General features: G+C 40.7%; 1 protein-coding gene and 1 long non-coding RNA gene across 2 annotated transcripts; one reads left to right on the top strand and one right to left on the bottom strand.

Moving 5' to 3' along the window:
* Positions 1-370: 370 nt before the first annotated feature.
* LOC132766728 (uncharacterized) lies at positions 371-4,839 on the top strand. The gene is made up of 3 exons (XR_010909420.1): positions 371-1,188; positions 2,826-2,938; positions 4,115-4,839. It is a non-coding gene; the product is annotated as an uncharacterized lncRNA (long non-coding RNA).
* Positions 4,840-10,521: 5,682 nt separating this feature from the next.
* MUC22 (mucin 22) lies at positions 10,522-18,602 on the bottom strand. The gene is made up of 2 exons (XM_067464768.1): positions 11,274-18,602; positions 10,522-10,688 (listed from the first exon to the last, which is right to left on the bottom strand). The coding sequence occupies exons 1-2, from the start codon at positions 18,514-18,516 to the stop codon at positions 10,522-10,524; spliced, it is 7,410 nt and encodes a 2,469-aa protein (XP_067320869.1). The 5' UTR covers positions 18,517-18,602.
* Between the last annotated feature and the right edge of the window lie 299 nt (positions 18,603-18,901).

Below are 18,901 nucleotides of genomic sequence, written 5' to 3'. Positions count from 1 at the left end.
CATCACTGTTTCACGTGCACAAGAATTGCCATCTTTTATTGGAAACACTCCCCTGGTTCACTGGCAACCACATGCATCCTTCTGCTTGTAAAACCATCCCATCTGGTCCCTGGATCTCCTGCAGTTGGCGGCTGGCAAAGCGACGGAGAAGCCCTTACAATGGAGCCTGTTCTGGCTGCCAGATGGGAAATCATCTTGCCAGCCATCCTGTGTCTTGCAGAAGCAGGTAGGACACTTTCCTAATTGGGGTATAATTCCTTGCTAACTTTCTTCTCAAAGGAAGCATCAAGTAATTAGGGTGATTTTTTTCCATGGTAACTGTTTGTTCAACTTCTTCCAAAGGTTGTCCATAAAGTCACCCTGATAGACCTGGAAATTTCTAGAGAGGTGTTCTCTTGGGCAATAATAATAATATTATAATAATATGCTTTTTATTTATAGTTTTTGCACATTAACAGGGGTCCTGCATCCCTAATCCTTGCAAAAGTGAATGGCCTGCTATACAACTGCTTATCACTTTTCCAGCATCCATAGGTCCCGTGATCACAGAAGGAAGAACTGAAGATTTGAAGTCAACCTTCGCCGTCAACATCAGCGGTGAGACGGCAGCTATGAAAACAAACCCTCCACCGTGCATAATGGACACTAATGTGACTTATACTGTAACTGCCATCTCTAAGGGATACAAAATCTCATTTGCTGCAACAGTGATTGTTTCAGATAAGACCGTACTCAGTTCTGGAGGATGTGGCACTATTAGCCTTCAAATCCCTTTGCCCATCGTTGGAGCCCCTAACACAACTATTCGTGATACAATCACACAAGGGACAATTTCAGGAGGATCTTTTGTCCTTAATACAACCAGCCTTGGTGCCTCCTCCTCTCCTTTTGAAGATACCACTAAAAATGCTCCCCCAAATATTATCAACACCGTTTCTGCAAAGACTCCTTCCATATTAGACACAACAATGGTGGCTCATAAAACTACTACAGCCCAAAATGGAGCTTTGACTATGGATATGTTTGGTTTCCCCAAGCAACCCCTCTCTGATCAGGAAGAGGTTAGTACACAAGAAATGCTAGAAACAGAAAGTCCTGTTGGTGCAATTACTGGGAAAACAAGCTTCTCAGATCAGGAAGAAACCACAATCATTCCCACACTTAGAGAGCCTTCATCCGATCCTCAAGGTAAGGAGAAAAAAAATGTATGATTTTCTCATTCTGAGTAGAACTTCACTTTACTTGTGAAAATACGTTGATTTTGTATAGTCGAAGGCTTTCATGGCTGGAATCACTGGGTTGTTGAAGTTTTCTTGGGCTATATGGTCATGTTCTAGAAGCATTCTCTCCTGACATTTCACCTGCATCTGTGGCAGGCATCAAACAGGTTGTGAGGTCACACAACCTCTTGGATGCCTGCCACAGATGCAGGTGAAACGTCAGGAGAGAATGCTTCTAGAACATGGACATACAGTCTGAAAAACCTATGTTAATTTCGTCCTGGCCCTGCCATTGCAAATGTTGGTGTCACAGCAAATTGTTGGGGTTCTTTGTTCAGCAACAAGCCTACCCCCTTCTGCAGCAGAAGCACTTCCCCTCCAGTTAAGGAGCAGACAATTACAGCTTGTATCTTTTGTAGAAAATGTAATACAGTTGTATTTACAAATGCCTAGCAGAGTTTCTTGACTCTCTTCCAGCCCTTCTTTCTACGCTTTACATTCCCAGTGAGTTCATACCTTCACCATAGTATTTAGCTCTTCTCTCTGGTCTTCATTGATCCTTCAATCTCTGTGTATCTCCAGCAGCTCAATACCTCCAACTCACACAACTCTTACTCCTTAACTACAGAGAAGCTTGTGCTTCTTTATTACTCTTCAGCAACTCCCCCCTGGCTGTAAATTACTGTATATACTCAAGTATAAACCTAATTTTTCAGCCCCCTTTATAGACTGAAAAACTCCCCCTTGGCCTATATTTGAGTCAAGGTTATTTATTATTTTACTCTGTTGTTGCTATTATTATTATCATTATTATTGTTATATTTATTATTTACCCTATTTATTATTATTACATTTATTATTTTACTCAATTTATTATTATTATTACATTTATAATTTATTCTATTGTTGTAATTATTACATTTACTATTTTATTCTATTATTGTTATTATTAAATTTATTATTTTACTCTATTATTACTGTTATTACATTTCCATTATTTTACTCTATTATTTTATTATATTTATTATTTTACTCTCTTTATTATTATTGGAAGGATACGTAAGCACATTTACATTGAAGGAGGTTTGAATCATAGTTTAATCAGAGTTGGGCAGTCTTATCTTAAATTACAGTTTTATGTAAATATTAAAAAACATTTAACCTACTGATGCCTCAGTTAATGTAATTGTATTGGTATCTATTCTTACCGTGAACTTTACCAGTAGCTGCTGCATTTCCCACCCTCGGCTTATACTCAAGTCAATCTGTTTTTCCAGTTTTTTTGTGGTAAAATTAGGTGTCTCGGCTTATATTCGGGTCGGCTTGTACTCGAGTATATACGGTACTTAGTGCTAGCCAGGTGGTTGAGTCCTTAATGCTTGCTGCTGGAGTGGTCCTGATGCTTATAATCACTTATTGTCACTTCAGAAATGATATAAAGTTCCAAAACTCTGACAGTTGGAAGGGAAGATTGAGAGCCAAAATGACAAATTGAAAGGCATCCAGAAGGTTCCCCATGGGTTGCAGGATTTGTTAACGCTCACTAATTTTAGCACTTGGACACGAAGTTGAATTAAACATATTCATAATATTAATCCATTCCAGAGAATCCTGCAACATGCTACCTGGACTGTGATGGTTTCCCAGCATGGGCTACAGTTCTTATTTGCTTGACAACAACATTCCTCCTTTTTACGCTTGTCGGTCTCCTGTTTTTGGTAAGTGATAGAATGGCCCGATCTGGACAGCTGTCTCTGAATTTTCCAATACCATTGTACAGAATAGTATTTTGTTGCATATCCTCCAATATTTCACAAATGGAAGGGAAGTGTGCATCAACACTGTCGAATTAATGACTCAATGCTATGGAGTTGTGGGATTTGTAATGTTTCAAGGTCTTTAGCCTTCTTGGCCAGAAGGCACGAGTACCTCACCAAACTTTAAATCCCGTAATTTCAAAATATTTTGTCATGGCAGTTGATTTCACTTGCAATTTCAAAAGGGTCTTGGGAGGGGTGTTCATCCTAAGACTAGGTGGTGTTAAGGGCATGGGGCTGGACTAACTGAATGCAGGTAGGGTCTATGTACCATTCTTGTGAGTGTGGATATTTTCTTTCTAAGCATGCAAAGCAAAATACCCTTCTTTGTTCTCTAGAAAAGCTGCAGCTCAGTTCTGTACAGTAGCTTCAAGGATTACAAAATTCTGTAACATAAGGAATGCTGAGTAGCAAATAATGGGGAAATATAGCCAGCCCCCACCCCCAACCACCACCACATTTGCTAGTGTTAGGGGCACAAAACCCTTGCAAAAATGGAAAAACATAAATAACTAGATCTGATCTGCTCTACAATCCTGACATTTCAATGCCTATGAACATTATCCTCCTAACCCTACAACTGAATTTTGCAATTTCCCTTAGGTCTGTCTAGAACAGTGGTTCTCAACCTGGGGTCCCCAGATGTTTTTGGCCTACAACTCCCAGAAATCCCAGCCATTTATCAGCTGTTAGGATTTCTGGGAGTTGAAGGCCAAAAACATCTGGGACCCCAGGTTGAGAACCACTGGTCTAGAAATTTGCACAAACCAGGAGCCCTCTGAACTCAGCACTTTTATCGTTCTGTATGGTACTGTTTTTATGATGTTATGTTTTATTGTGATACGTTTTTATTTGGTTTTGTTTTGATACTATCTTGTTGTGTTATGTTTTTAACTTTGCGATCCCTGGGCTTGTCCCTTAGTAAGCTGCCCCGAGTCCCTTAGGGGAGATGGAGATGGGGTATAAAAATAAAGCTATTATTATTATTATTATTATTATTATTATTATTGGCACAACATTGCTCACTGGACTGCATAACTCATATATGTTTACAAGTGTTTGTATTCTTTTTTCCAGGTTCCTTACTGCATGAAGTTCAGGCATCCTCCTGCAATGACATATAATTCTTCCCCTCGATATTCTGCTTAGCATTTTTCCTGCAATATTTTGAGATGTTTTAATACTAGTGAAAAACTATACAGAAGTCTCACTAATCACTATAATGTTTCCAAGTTGTCATTAAACCTGTTTTTGAAGTGGAGATGGATAATCATAAATACTGGTTAGCACCTTACTAATCAGTTATGACTTTGTAGCTGTTTCCCATTCCCATTTATCATGACGGTACCATTGGCATGATCATGAAGGCCCCTAAAGCCCACTTTAAAATCTAGACAGATGTATCAAGGGACAGAATTCTGCAGTACCAGCAAGCAGGGTGCCGAAGGATCATATGTCTAGGCCACTCCCACCAGTGAGCCACAGTGCAATGTCAGAAACAGGGACCACCTCAGGGTCTTCTCACAATTCCCCACACTATAGCTGGTAGAAGGGGGCTGGGTGGCTAGAGGAGTTGAAGGCCAAAACATCTGGGGACCCACAGGTTGAGAACCATTGCTCTATGTCTTCCTACCTTGACCTCTCAGTGATATTAACTGATACTCTTAGAAATACTCCAACTCTTCTTCTTTCCTTGAATACTCTCTCAAGCTTCGAAGATGTAGCTAGGTTAGATCAGCTCCTGAGTAACTTTCCTATCTTAGAATGGACCTCCTACAATAAAGCTTAATTTCTTTAACCAAGGTGTTGGTGTATATGCTCCTTAATTCAACATCTCTAAGCACTGCATGCATAATCTGATGGGCCTCTAATCTAATCTTCTTCCTGTGTCAGAAATGGACTTTCTGATTTTGTTTGAATGTAGTCACATCATGCGTTGCCATTGATAAGGCCAGCTACCTCTGATTTGAGTTCAGCGCCATCTGAAAGGCCAGAATTGTCTTCTGTTTTCCTATAGTATGTTACTGGCAGGGTAAGGGCTGGATGTCATGACCAGATAAAGTTTCCAGATGCTGTTAGCCTTCAAGTTTCCTCAGCCTTGGGTACTCTCGCCAATGGTGAGGAGTGCTCTGACTTGTAGTCCAAAACCGAGAATGCCATGATTCCTACCTTTTCCTCTCAACAGGAAGAAAGACTAGAGACTTAGAGTGCCTTTGTACAATCGGTTTATTTATAAATATACACATTGAGCAAGAGGGAAGATGCAAGCACCCCAAGGGGGTAAAGGTTCAGCACAGCTTCCATTCTTCCCAAAAGGCAGCAGTACACCTTTTGCAGATCTTCAATACTTCCTTTTGACAATAGGTTGCAAACCCTTGGATTTCTCTGTCCTTTGTGAGTTGCATACAAGCTGCACACTGTTTCTCTCCTGGACCCAATTTCATCCTACCCAAACCAGCTATGACTGTGAGTCTGACTACTTGCCAGCAACCTCAATCTGAGAGCTCAGAAAAAAGGCCCCTTGTCACCCAAGGTCATGAAGCTCACTGGCTAAACAATTGCTCAGAATCATATTTAATTTTTCACACCAGAAAGGTCAGTTCTTATGCTAACAGTATTTCCACTTGGAAATTTGTTTTGGGCCTTTGAAGCTATTTCAATTGTTTGCAATTTTTGTCCACTCTACAAGACAATGCTAATTATGTCATGTTCTAGCATGCAATAAATTGAACAAAGATGGGGTTTCTTAGCATGAATATAGGAGTCAAACTTATTTATTATCTCAGACTTGTAGAGAGACAGGATGTTAAAATGGCTAGAACTTCATTATGTGATACAAGAAGCCAGACAGTATATGACTATTTCCCCAGAAAAACTACTCCATCATATGTAATTGATTAGTTTTCTCCTAGCTTGTAAATTGATATTTTGACAACTACATAGAAATAAAATGTTTGCTGACGTTATTCATAGTCTAAGAACTTACTTACCCTGGCCATAAAATTGGAAGTTACCCAAAACTCACTCTATGTCCAAACAACATCCAGGGATTTCTAATCCTCAACCAGGGGCGGCTCAACCATTACGCAAAGTAAGCATTTGCAGTATAGTTGATTTTACCCAGGGGTGCTCTTGAGGCGCTCTTGGGGGGAAATAGACCTTGACATATGTGAGTTGTAGTTACTGGGATGTATAGTTCACCTACAATCAAAGAGCATTCTGAACTCCACCAATGATGGAATTGAACCAAATATGGCACACAGAACTCCCACGACGAACAGAAAATACCCATATATTCCGGCATATAAGACGACTGGGCGTATAAGATGACCCCCAACTTTTCCAGTTAAAATATAGAGTTAAGACGACTCCCATGCATAAAACTACACCCACGTATAAGACGACCCCTGACTTTTGAGAAGATTTTCTTGGGTTAAAAAGTAGTCTTACATGCCAGAATATACTGTATATATCAGTGATGGGGGGGGGGGGGGGGCAAAATACTGTTTGCTTACCGTTGAAAATTACTTAGGGCTGCCTCTGTCCTCAACTCAGGGTAAACTTAGGTGAACTGGTTTAGCCTTGCATTAAGCAAGGTCTGAGAATACTCCAGAATGTTACCAAAACTCTGGATCAGCCCTGCAGTTTGGGCACAGTGTGAACAGCAGACAGTCTCCAATGTGACAAAAGAGCTCTGGGGAGCTTTTGGCCATTATCAGACATCAACAAAGATGCTTCACGATCACAGAGGAGGAGGAGGAGGAGGAGGAAAGGTACATTTCACAATCCAACCAGGTGTTATGTATTGTCTAGGCTTGGGCAATCCATGGTTCTAAATGGTTCTAAAGTACTTACAAAACTAAAGTTCTGGTGGTGAAAATTTCAGAACTCTATCAAAACTTTCAAAATGTAATTATTATTTCATTATTGGCGATTTTTATGACAGAACCAATTAGGAACTGCCATTTATAATGAAATTTTGAGAGTTTTGTTAGAGTTTTGAAATTTTCATCACCAGAACTTTAGTTTTGTAAGTACTTTAGAACCATGGATTGCCCAAGCCTAGTATTGTCAAAGGCTTTCATGGCCGAATCACTGGGTTATTGTAGGTTTTTCAGGCTATATGGCCATGTTCTAGAAGCATTCTCTCCTGATGTTTTGCCTGCATCTATGGCAGGCACCCTCAGAGGTTGTGAGGGCTGTTGGAAACTAGGAAAAATGGATTTATATATTTGTGGAAAGTCCGGGATGGGAGAAAGAACTCTTGCCTGTTGGAGATAGGTGTGAATGTTTCAGTTGGCCACCTTGATTAGCATTTGATGGCCTGACAGTTTTTAGGTGTAGCTTGGTACTGCCTGGGGGAATCCTTTGTTGAGAGATGCTTAGCTGTCCCTGATTGTTTCTTGTCTGTAGTTCCCTGTGTCTGAGTGTTGTTTTTTTATTTATTCATGAAAATGAACAAAATCTGGCTATCAGTATTTAAAAACTCTAAAATTATAACAGCAAATAAAGAACAACACTCAAACACAGGGGAACAGTAGGAGAGTCTTGCTGAATTTACTCTTTATGAATTAAACTGCTTAAAACAGAGCTGTGAGAGTTTTATGGGGCCCAAGCAAAAATGATTTTTGACAAACCATTCAAGGAAATGCATGGCCATTGCAGCTGGAACAGTGTTTGGAAAAGTTGTGTTTGAAATACACGTCTCAGGATTCCCCAGCCAGCACTGCCATGTATTAGCCAGTTGAGATTTCTATTTGTGCCACTGGAAGAATGATGCTGGAAACTGCAATTCACAAGCTGTGCCCCAGCTTTGGCAGGCATGGGAAAAAAAGAGGGGAAATCCATTATCTCCAGCAATTGATCAGAGATGCCATTATGGGGAAGCACTCCGTGTGTATGGTGACCACACAAGGGCTGCATGATGCCCTGCTGGAATTTCCTTTGAACTTCAATAATAGATTCCTACAAAATGAAAACAAGAAATATCGGGGCAATAGATGGACTTGGTATCAGAGTGCTCAGAGACTTCACAAATCGAGTCTTTTGCATAAGAAGCAATGACCATGAGCACAGCTATAGTGCTCAGACTCTATTGCAAATGCAATGGCAACATCCAATAGAATCCTGGGATTTGTAGTTTATGGAAGGATTATTGTGAATTCTTTGCTAGAGAACTCTAGTGCCTTTCCAAACTATAAACCACAGGATTGTATAAGATGAAGCCATATCTGTTAAAGTGGAAAATGTGAATATGAAAAGCTGAGCAGACAGAAATCTCAACTTTCAAATCTGACTTTGTGTGGATGCTAGAGCAATAATGGCAATGAATGCATTTACTCTTTTGTAGCCTTCCACAGTGAGCGGATCTCACTCTGATCTCCCTGATCCACCGACTTTGTGGTCTCCCTTTCCTGAAGAGAGTTACTCTCCAGGAATTGCTTTTTTCCTCTCCCAACCTCCCTTATAAAATCACCCACAGTCACCATTTTGCATAACATCTCCAGCCATCCATTACTTGACACCACCCTATTTCAACACAATCTTGAAGGAATACATCTGCTTATGACGTTGAGTAGGTGACCAAAATGTAGAATGTAATGTAATAGATGACCTGGGAAAGGTAGAGACAGAAAAAGTATCAGTTTACATCCAATATATAGCAATATATGGTTTACCACGAAGCCAAAAAGTTGAACTCACACATGCATGGACCCCAAACTTCTTCCTTCTGTTGTAACCTCTCATATGATTTCATTTTCTCCAAATTCCAAAAGCCTAACCTTGATTTTGCAATTTTTTTTAATACAAGGGGCACAATTTTACTATGATTATATATATAACAGGACTTGAACATCCACAAATTTTGGGATCCTTGGTGGGAAGCAGTGCTCTGGAACCAAACCCAGTGGATACCAAGGGCCCACTGTGATATTCTAAAGATGTGACCCAAGCCTAAAAACAAAATTATTTTATGTTTCATATACTCTTTATACACATATCCTGAATGTAATTTTATAGAAAAAATTATTTGTTTGTTTGTTTGTTTGTTTATTGTATTGATATGCCACCCTTCTCACCCAGAAGGGGACTTAGAGTGACTTATAAGAGATATATATATATATATATATATATATATATATATATATATTGTAAGCAGTTCAATACATGGTAACGTTATGTAGTAATTATTATACTTACGAATTTAACACCAAAACATCCCAATGTATTGAAACAGCTGTGGATTCAGATGGGAGGCAGACTGTGTTGGATAATACAGAATGTTGGATGAGTGAAGGTTGGATAAGCAAGACTGTACTGTACATTTAATAATTTGTTTTAAATTGTGTTGTTTTAATGTTTGGTTTTAGTGTAAATGTTTATTGTATTGTTTGCTTACATTTTGGTATCTGAATTGCTGCCTAATTTGTAAGCCTACTCTGAGTCCCCTTCGAGGTAGAGAACGTTGGGATATAAATGAGGTAAATAAATAAATGAATAAATATTGAGTTAAGGTTTGGTTCAGTCTACACCTAGCAGACACCATCTTTCTCCTTATCCCTCTTCTCCTTCAGTCCTGAGCCCAATAACAGAAGTAAGAATGTGGAGGATATATACTTACCATGCAAAGTCCTGCAACCAGGCTAAGTGTCATCACGATGCCAGTAAGCATAATTGACCAATATGATGGAGGGACCACTGCAAGGGGGGTGAAAAAAGAAGAAGAAAAGGATGGTTTTTGTCCAGGCACATTCCAGTGTACAGTCCCCACTTCCAGACAGGGAAAATTTGAGTCTGGCCATGTCAGCTTTTAGCCAGGAGAGGGCAGCCTCCACAGGTCAATATATACACATGCACACCAAAGAAGCCTCAACAATTTCCTCTTGTGATTTGTTTAAAGATGGAATTGTACTCCTAGGAAGCTTCAGAGAGTGATCCCATTTCTAAACAAGGAGTGCAGGAAAGAACCGATTTATTTCAAAGGACAAAACAATGCTCTTTTCTTGCCACCACAGCCCTCCAGATATTCCTCAACACCCTCCGACATTTCACAAATGGAAAACTGGATGTACATGTCCAAGCACCATCAGAATATGGTCAAGATGGCAAAAGTCATTAAGGAAGAAGAACATATAATCTAGGAGAGGCTGCACCAGCTGTCTTTTACCCAAATCCACAGAGCAAGACATGATTCTTCCCTTCCTTTCCACTCCTGATTCCACTGAATTAATTTAGTGCAAAGTACATCTGCACTAAGAACTAAATTTGTAGCCTTAAGTTAATATGTGACTTGAAGGCACACACACATACATATTTTTAACATTTGGGGATCAGTAACCCATTTCAAACTACTGTAAACCACTCCCAAAATCCCAGTCTAGAATTCTATTACGTCCTCTCAGTCCCTCTTCTACCACCCAGACGGACCTGGACCAAACTTGGCACACAGAACCCCCATGACCCACTTCATGTCCTGGGGTGGTTTAGGGGAGGATGGATTTGCAGTACTTTCCAACCCTTTGACTCCCAAAGACCATGGCGACCACCACCATTGACAGATCAGGACTAAACTTGGCAAACAGAGCCCCCATGTCAACAGCCTGGTGAGGTTTGGAGGAGGATGGAATATGGGTGATGGGACACATAGTACCTTCACTCAAAATCATGAGACCACTGGGACAAGCATGAATGACGGATCTGGACCAAACTTGACACACATAAGCCCCATGACCCACTCTACATCCTGGTGCTATTTGGAGGAGGATTGACTATGGATGATGGAACTTGCAGTACCTTCACTCACTTCCAGAGATCACTGTGACCCACTCCAATAACTGATCAATACCAAACTTGGTACACAGAGCTTCCATGACCCACTCAACATCCAGGTCCATCCTCCTCCAAACTGGAGGATGGACCATGAATGATGGGACTTGCAGTACCTTCACTCACTTCCTTAGACCCTCACCAAGACCCTCACCAATGACTGATGAAAACCAAATTTGGAACACAGAGCCTCCGTGACCCACTCTACATCCTGGTGCAGTTTGGAGGATGGACCATGGATGATGAGATATGCATATGGGAGTTATAGGTCACCCGCACCCACTGAACCCAGCTGACATTGTATCTAGACTAAACTTGGAGCACAGACAAACATTGCCTTTCTCAAATAACCTGGGCACTGTCGGGTCTGAAGCTACTATATATATATAAAAATCAAATTCTGGCTTGCCTGGTCTGATGGTGCCATTTTCTTCTTGGAATGATGAAGAAATTCCTCTGGGGTTGGTCATGTGAGATTTTTTAGAGGTCGTAGCAATGAGAACATTCCCTTTAGGTGCCTTAGCAGGTGCAGCAGAAGCCCCTATAGAAGCAGGAGGAGGAATCTCACCAGGACTGATGGCAAAACATGCTCCAGAAGTAACAGGGCTCTTGCTTGAGACTGTGGTTGACCGTTTTCTGCGAATGACCCTGGTTGCCTCATTTATGTCAGTGAAGGTCTCCTTAGTGGTGGCTCCAGTGTTATTATCAGGTTGGGCAAGAACTATTTCTCCTGGGGCATCAGCATGTAATTCTTCAGGATCAGAAAAGGGGCATTCAGGAGAATCCTTAGTGTTAACAATAATCTCTTGAAATGTGGCAGAGGCATCACTCTCTCTGGGACTAATATCTTCTAGTTCTCTTGAAGTTGTAGATGACTCTACAGAGCCAGGTCCAATACGTTTTCCAAACGTAACCATGTTTGTCTCTCCAGAGGCATCAGCTCCAGATTCTCCAGATGAAATAGCACTACTCTCTTCTGTAGGCATGTAGCTCTCTGTAGTGACACTATCAGTCTTTTCTGATGTGACAGTGGTTGTCTCTTCCAGAGTGAGGGTAGAAGACTCTGTTGATACAACTTCAGTCTCCCAAGGAGCTCTAGCCATGGTCTCCTCAGTAGTAGTTTCTTTGTGTGTGGTGGTGGGTTTCTCTCCACTATGGGCAATGAGATCTGCTCCCGTGGTATTACTGATCTCTCTAGTGGAGGTGTCACTGGTTTTTTGAAGGCTGATAGTAACAGCATCATCAGGAGAAATGGCCCTGCTACCAGAGTCAAAAGCAGGATCTTCAGAAACAGTAGGGGATGTATTTTCTGGTGCACATGTGATATTATCATGGTTATTTAGACATTCATGGGTATTTTCATACATAGAAGCATTGGTAGTACTATCTTCAAATAAGATTGCCCCTTTAGGGACAGTGGGAGATCTGAGATTGCTTTCCTCACTATTGATGGTGATGATGTTTCCAGAAATATGGACATCATCAGGACTGTTATCACTGGAGGTTGTGAAAGTAACATTCTCAGAGGAAGAAACACTGTTAGCAGTGATGTCTACAGCAACAACTTTGCAGAAAGAAGCATTTCCAGATGTTTCTATTTTGTCCGGGGAAACAACATCTTCATGAGTGACAGTTTCAACAGAGATGGCAGTAGACTCAGAGACAGAGTCTGATAAAGGTTCAACATCTGCAGATACAAGGGAGTCTATAGAACTTTTAGTGGCTCCATAAAAAAAGTTATCTCTGGCGGTATTGATGTTTCTAGTTGAAATAATTTCTTCTGGGCTTGTTTTTACTTCTGATGAGGTATATTTTCCCAGGTTAATGTTAACATTAGATATAGATGTCTCTTCAGTGTCAACTTTGTCTGTTTTAATGCTGATATCTACAGGAGTTGCAGCATTATCAGAGATATGAGTCTCTTCAAAGGGTGTGGCTACAGAAGAAGTCTCAGCCTCAAGAAGTCCAAGTGTGGTCCCAACAGTGGACATCCCTTTTGAGGTGTCTTCAAGGGAGGAGTCCAGAATTACACTGGAGTGAGCAGGTACAGTCTCTCTTGGGCAAGAGACAGTTCCAAGAACAGAGTCTGCTGTCGATACGATACTCCCCTTCCTTGGATCTGATTTCACTAGAGATTTGGTCTTACTGTGGTAAGCTGTGGTTTCACTACCCTGAGTGATAGCAACAGTAGAAGCAGCAACAGGGGTTAAGATAGCATCTTTACATTTAGTTGGCACAGAACTGGTACTGATGACATCTCTAGAGGGAAAGTTCATTCCAGACTTGGTATGTACTTGTCTTACAGATGTCTCTGCAAAGGAAAATGTTGCTCTAGAACTCAAGCTCTCATTCTGTCTTCCCACATCTTCAAAAATTGCTATCATAGCAGTCACTTTCCCTCTGGAGGTTGGGATGCTATCTGAAACATAATTATAATCTCTAGGAGTAGAGGTAGAGTTTTTAGTATTGGTAGTAGTGGTGGTACCCTTAATAGAATTTGCTAAATCAGATTTATCTGCTTTTCCTCTTTTAGGGAGAATTTTAGAGGTTTCCCTAGCAACCACAGGAGCCATTGGGGCACGTGTCTTTTCAGATGCTGATGTCTGTCTATAGGGTCTTGTATCACTAGGGGTAGAAGTGTCAGACTGAATATTGCTGATTATTTCAACAACTGAGGTGGAGCTGCATTTGTTCACACTGGTGGTACCTCCAAAACCAACCACAGTTGTAGTGTGAGTGCCTCTAAGGTTAGAGGGTATGTTGGTACCTTCTAGAACATAGAGGTCAGCGGTGTTATCTTCAGGGATTGTGGCAGTAATATCTTCAGAACTTGGGGAATTAGTGACTAGGGATTTGCCACCAGTGAGTTCAGTATTATCATTTTCAGAAGGCAAGACAATGGCTTCAGAAGTGATTGAGAGATGCTCAGGGATACTTGTAGGAGTAGTTCCTTCTGATTCACTGGTGTTCTTCCTTCCAGAAATAGTGGACACTTCAGAGGTAATGTTAGTACTATCTTTCGATGGGCCAATATTTCCAACATCACCAGTTAAGTCGGTTTCATCAGCAAATGAGTTGGGAGCTGGTATTGAATTTTCAAAGGCAATTCTTGTCTCAGATATCCTAGCAGTTTCTCCTATTGTGGAAACAGGTTCAAGGCTTGAAGTGAATGGCTGCCCGTTGTGTTCATGTGGAGTGCTGGCCAGAGTGCTGAATGCCTCACTAGGAATGCTGCTATCTGGGTCTTCACTGGGTCTTGGATTGACAGCATTTCCAGATACAAACGTTTCTCCCAAGGGCCCTGTCTCTTGAAGGGCAATGGCTGAAGTGTTTGTGTCCAGAGGAATAGTAATATTTTCAGGGCTACTAGGAATGTTGGCATCATCAGTGATTTTACTCTTGGTGTTGTTACCTACAATGACATTGTCAATTATCATTTCTGCTTCAGAAGTTGAAATAGTGGTAACTGTTTCTCCAGAAGAAAATGAGATCTTACCAGGAGCATCAGGAGAAACCTCAGTTAATGGGATCTGATTCTGAACATAGGGAGCTGTGGACTTATTCCCAGAAGACAAAATTTCTTCAGAACTCACGGTAATCTCTGACACAGAAGTGCCATCATCAAACACAGAAACTGCATGATTGAGAGAACTGACTGTACCTAAAGCTGCTGGTATGTCTGTAGTCATCATAGAAAAGTCATTACTGAGAGCACTCTTTGGGGTAATGCCAGTTACAAGGTCAGTAGTATCTTCAAGGATCTCTTCAGAGGACATTAGTTCTGAAGAAAGGACTTCACTATCTGGCACCATTTTGGTGTCTTCAAGGGTATAAGATATGATGTTTTCTGAAGAGATAATTTCTCTCACTTGAGGGGTATCATGAAGGATATGAGCAAGTTCGTTTTTAGAAACAGTGTCAGTATCTCTAGAAAAGTCTTGGATGATCGTGGCAGCAGTAATTGTGGAGGTGGCTTCCTTGACAGGGACAAGGGCAACAGCATCTTCCAAAAGAGTGGCAGTTGTGGCAAATTCACCAGAGCTGGCCAACCCTCTGGATGTCCCTACAGAAGGTGGAATAATGGTTAAATCTACATTTGCATAAATGTCTCTCATAACAGTGTCATCTTTGGCATCTTCAGAAATGCCAATGACTTCAGATGTTTTAGAAGTATCTGAAGTTACACTAGAGCCTTGTGTTACAGGTTTGTGAAGAGGCTTAGTATCTCCTTGGTTGAAATCATTTGTAGATCCTTCTATCATAGCAGGAGTCATGGATGTATGGTTCCAGATGTTGCTTTCAGAAAGGCTACTAGTATCTTCTGCTAGGGCTTTCTCATTTTGTGAAGTGGTTGCAATAGTAGTATTACCACTACTGGTTGTTTTACTAAAACTTGATTCTTCCTCAAGGTTGGTGGTTATCTTACTGTGCATAGAGGAAAATGTCTCTTCAAGATGTGCATCCTCTGAGGTATTGGTTGTATAACTGAAGTTAGCAATTTGTTCTGTGCTGGCTTGAGCACTAGATTCAACTGAGAATGAGGACTTACGATGGACTGCTGTTGTTCCATAATGTACAGAAGAATTTCCTTCTCCATACCACTTCTTCACTGAAGTATCAGGAGAGGTGTTTGCACTATCAGTTGTGTCAATTAATAATGAGTCATCTAGATTGGTAGCGGTGCCTCCCACAACTTCATAAGTATTGAATTCTCTTGAGGACAGAGAAATGCTAGGAGCAGGCTCAGAGGTTGGCACAAAACCACCAGAAACAAGTAGTATAGTATCTGAAGTGGGATTGTTTTTATCATTAGTTGAGGCAACACTCAAATTTCTGTCCATTGCTACACTGTGGGCTGAAGATATATCAGAGCTGGCAGTCTCATTATGTATATCTTTAGGAGTGCTGGTAGATTCAAGAGGGGGTTGACCTCTGGAAGAAATAGATGTTGGAGGTGTGATATCAGCTGATGAAGATGGACTTGGAACTGGGGTTATTAATTCTTCTGGAGGTGCATTCCTTCCATGGTCAGTGTCATCTTTAATTCTTGTAGTCAGATCAGAAGTTGATGTCTCCTTTTCTAATGGTAGGCTCACATGGGAGATACTGGAATATTCAGATGTCAGTTGTTTATCATAGGCAGTTATGGATGTGTCTCTATATGCAGACTCCATTATGTTATTAGCTTCTTGGGCACTGGTCATAGAAGGATTGACGGAGGTATCTGTGATTTGGGAGCCTTTACATGAAAGTTTTATAGTGGCTGTTTCAGTATATATGGTAGTCTGGCAATGATCAATGGGAACTTGATGAGGTACAGTGCTGGGAACCTCTTCTCTAGTATAGTGTTGGGAACTTTCTTCTCTAGTAGAAACATTTGTACAGGTAACCTTGACAGTATCTTCAGGGGATGGAACAGAATCTCTATATGTGGAGGAGGTGACGCTAGTATTCTCAGAATCAGTACAGGATGCTATAACAGAATCATTCTCAAAATGAATCGTAACTGTTTTTCTAGATGCCATAGATCCAACATCTCCAGAGGTTGGTGTGATAATATCTTGTTCAGAAGTTGTACTACTAACACCCTGAAAAACAGGATCAGCTCCTGTTGTAGCAGTAATGCTATGGTCTTCCAAGACTGAAACTATGTTTATAGTGCTAATCTCTCTGGAAGGTTCGGTGATAGCAATAGTAGTAGGGATTGTATGGGTGACATCACTGTTAGCAGTGACTCCATGAGTGATGATGTCATTTGCAAAAGGTGTACCGATCTCGACAGTAATGGTTTCTGATGATTTTTCAAGTTCTGTTTTGGCACCATATCCAGGGGCATCCTGGGAGAAAGGAGTAGTGGCAACATATCCAGGTATATCAAAAGTGGTGTTTTGGCATGATGCTTCCCCAGATAAAGTGGTAATCATATCGTCATCAAAAAGAGAATGGTTGATATCTTTGCATATAGTTTCTTTGCCATCATCATAATCACCACAACTATTGGTAGAGGTAGTTACTACACCTTCAGAGACAGTGGTGGTTCCACAACTGGTGGTAACATTTCCAACCATGTTTATGCCTGTGTTTGCATGAATTGCTGTACCCACAGGGATGTGATCAGCAATGCTTTCTGTGGAAGAAGAAACAGTTGTGGTATCACTTACAGTTGTATTAAGAATATCTCTGGAAATGGAGTTAGTCTCCTTTCCAGGGGAAGATGGTTGCTCAGTTTCACTGGTGTTTGCTGGATCAGTCACAGTGTTGTCTTCTTTGATTATGCTTTTTCCAGAACCTAAAGTAGCAATGTATTCAGCGGTGTTAGAATATTCAAAGGAACTAATGGAACTAGGTGTAACAATGGCATTTTCAGATTCAGTGATTGCTTTCTCTTCACAGATCTCAGTCTCCCCAATGTCTTCAGAAGACAATATGCTGGTACTTTTTCCAGAAAGACTGGAGTTGCTGAAGGTCTCTCTTATAACAGTGGTGGGCATATTTTCATCAGAAATGATAGCAACATTTCTAGAGTCTGTTGTGACAGTATATCTGGAGGTCGTGTTCTCAGAAACATCAACTTGGTCCTCTGATGAAGCATTGCACCTTTCCCTGGAGGTAATGATAGTGCTAGGAGCATTGGTTGTGACTTCTTTAATTATGGTGTCTATTTTGTTTGTAGGGCCCTCTATTGATTTTGCATTTTCAACAGCTGTGTTGTTACTGTCAGAGGAGGAGAAAACAGTGGTTCCTGAGACAACAGATGGAGCATGTTGAAAGGCAGCTGAAAATGTTGGAATAGTGGTTGAGGCATCCTCACTGAAAATATCATCAGTCCTATTGTCTGAAAATACATTGGTAGTTTCTTGGCCAGAGGGTGAAATTTCCTTCAAGGCATGATGGGAAATTTCATCAGGTCCTGAAACCAGGCTAGGACTGTGACTGAATTCTTCATGAAAAATTGTGGAATCACCTTCCTTTGTAGTATGAGTCATGGAGTCTGAGATTCCTTCAGTGCCATTGGTCCCTATGAAGTCCACAGCTTCTCCAGAAGTATCCCCACTAATAGGTATAGCTTCTTCAGAGTCAACGCTATTGCAAAGATTTCTTTGGGTGATTGTTGTCTTGGTGCTTATTTCAGGAATGGCATTGACAGTGGTTTCATCAACAACCATATTACCAGGGGTTTTGTAGAAGGTATCTCCACTGGGAGTGATGGCTGTATTTTCCAGGACTGTAGTGGTCTCTTTAATTGTAGAGCTTGTATTGTCACCTGCACTTGTGCTGATAATGTATCCCTCGTTACACACATTTCCTGAAGCATTGTCATTGTCAGATGAATCCAAGATGACTTCCTGGGAATCTGAGACGGCATCTTCAGAAATCAACTTGTCAACTGCTTTTGAGGTACTAGCATGGTTATTTCCAGAAGTAACATTGTCTTCGTAGTCAACTTCATCAACTTCTTCCTCCCAAAAATCAATGTTACTCTCGAGGGTAGGGCTAATGTAGATTGTCGGTATGGATTGGTACTTGGTGATCTCTCCAGACATAATGTCAAATGTGGCATCAGAGATAATAGTGTCTTCATCACTGTCAACTGTGCTTTGAAAGCAAGATGTGTGTGTTCCCTCTGTACCCATCTCATCCATGTCCTCCATCTGAATGGTGGCACTCTGTTGAATGCTGACTATACCAATCTGAGTAACTTCCTCTGTTTTTACTATTCTTCAGTAATATTTTTCAAGAAACCCTGTGGAAATATAGAACAAAAAGCAAACTTGCCCAATATTAACCATTATTTTCCCATTAGAAGAGCAGACAATTCTTCAAATATTTGTTAGCCTTGACAGGGCCTAGATTATACTTCAGTTTACTTAGTACAGGTTGAATATCCCTTATCTGAAATACTTGGGACTAGAAGTGTTTGGGATTCCAGATTCTGTTAACTTTGAATATCTATAAGTGTATGCAATGAGATATCTTGAAATGGGACCCAAGTCTAAACAGAAAAATCATTTATGTTTCAAATACACTTTATACATA

This window comes from Anolis sagrei, chromosome 2 (genome assembly GCF_037176765.1).
Source record: "Anolis sagrei isolate rAnoSag1 chromosome 2, rAnoSag1.mat, whole genome shotgun sequence".
Lineage (NCBI taxonomy): Eukaryota > Metazoa > Chordata > Lepidosauria > Squamata > Dactyloidae > Anolis > Anolis sagrei.
This window is presented reverse-complemented; position numbering and strand designations above follow the sequence as displayed.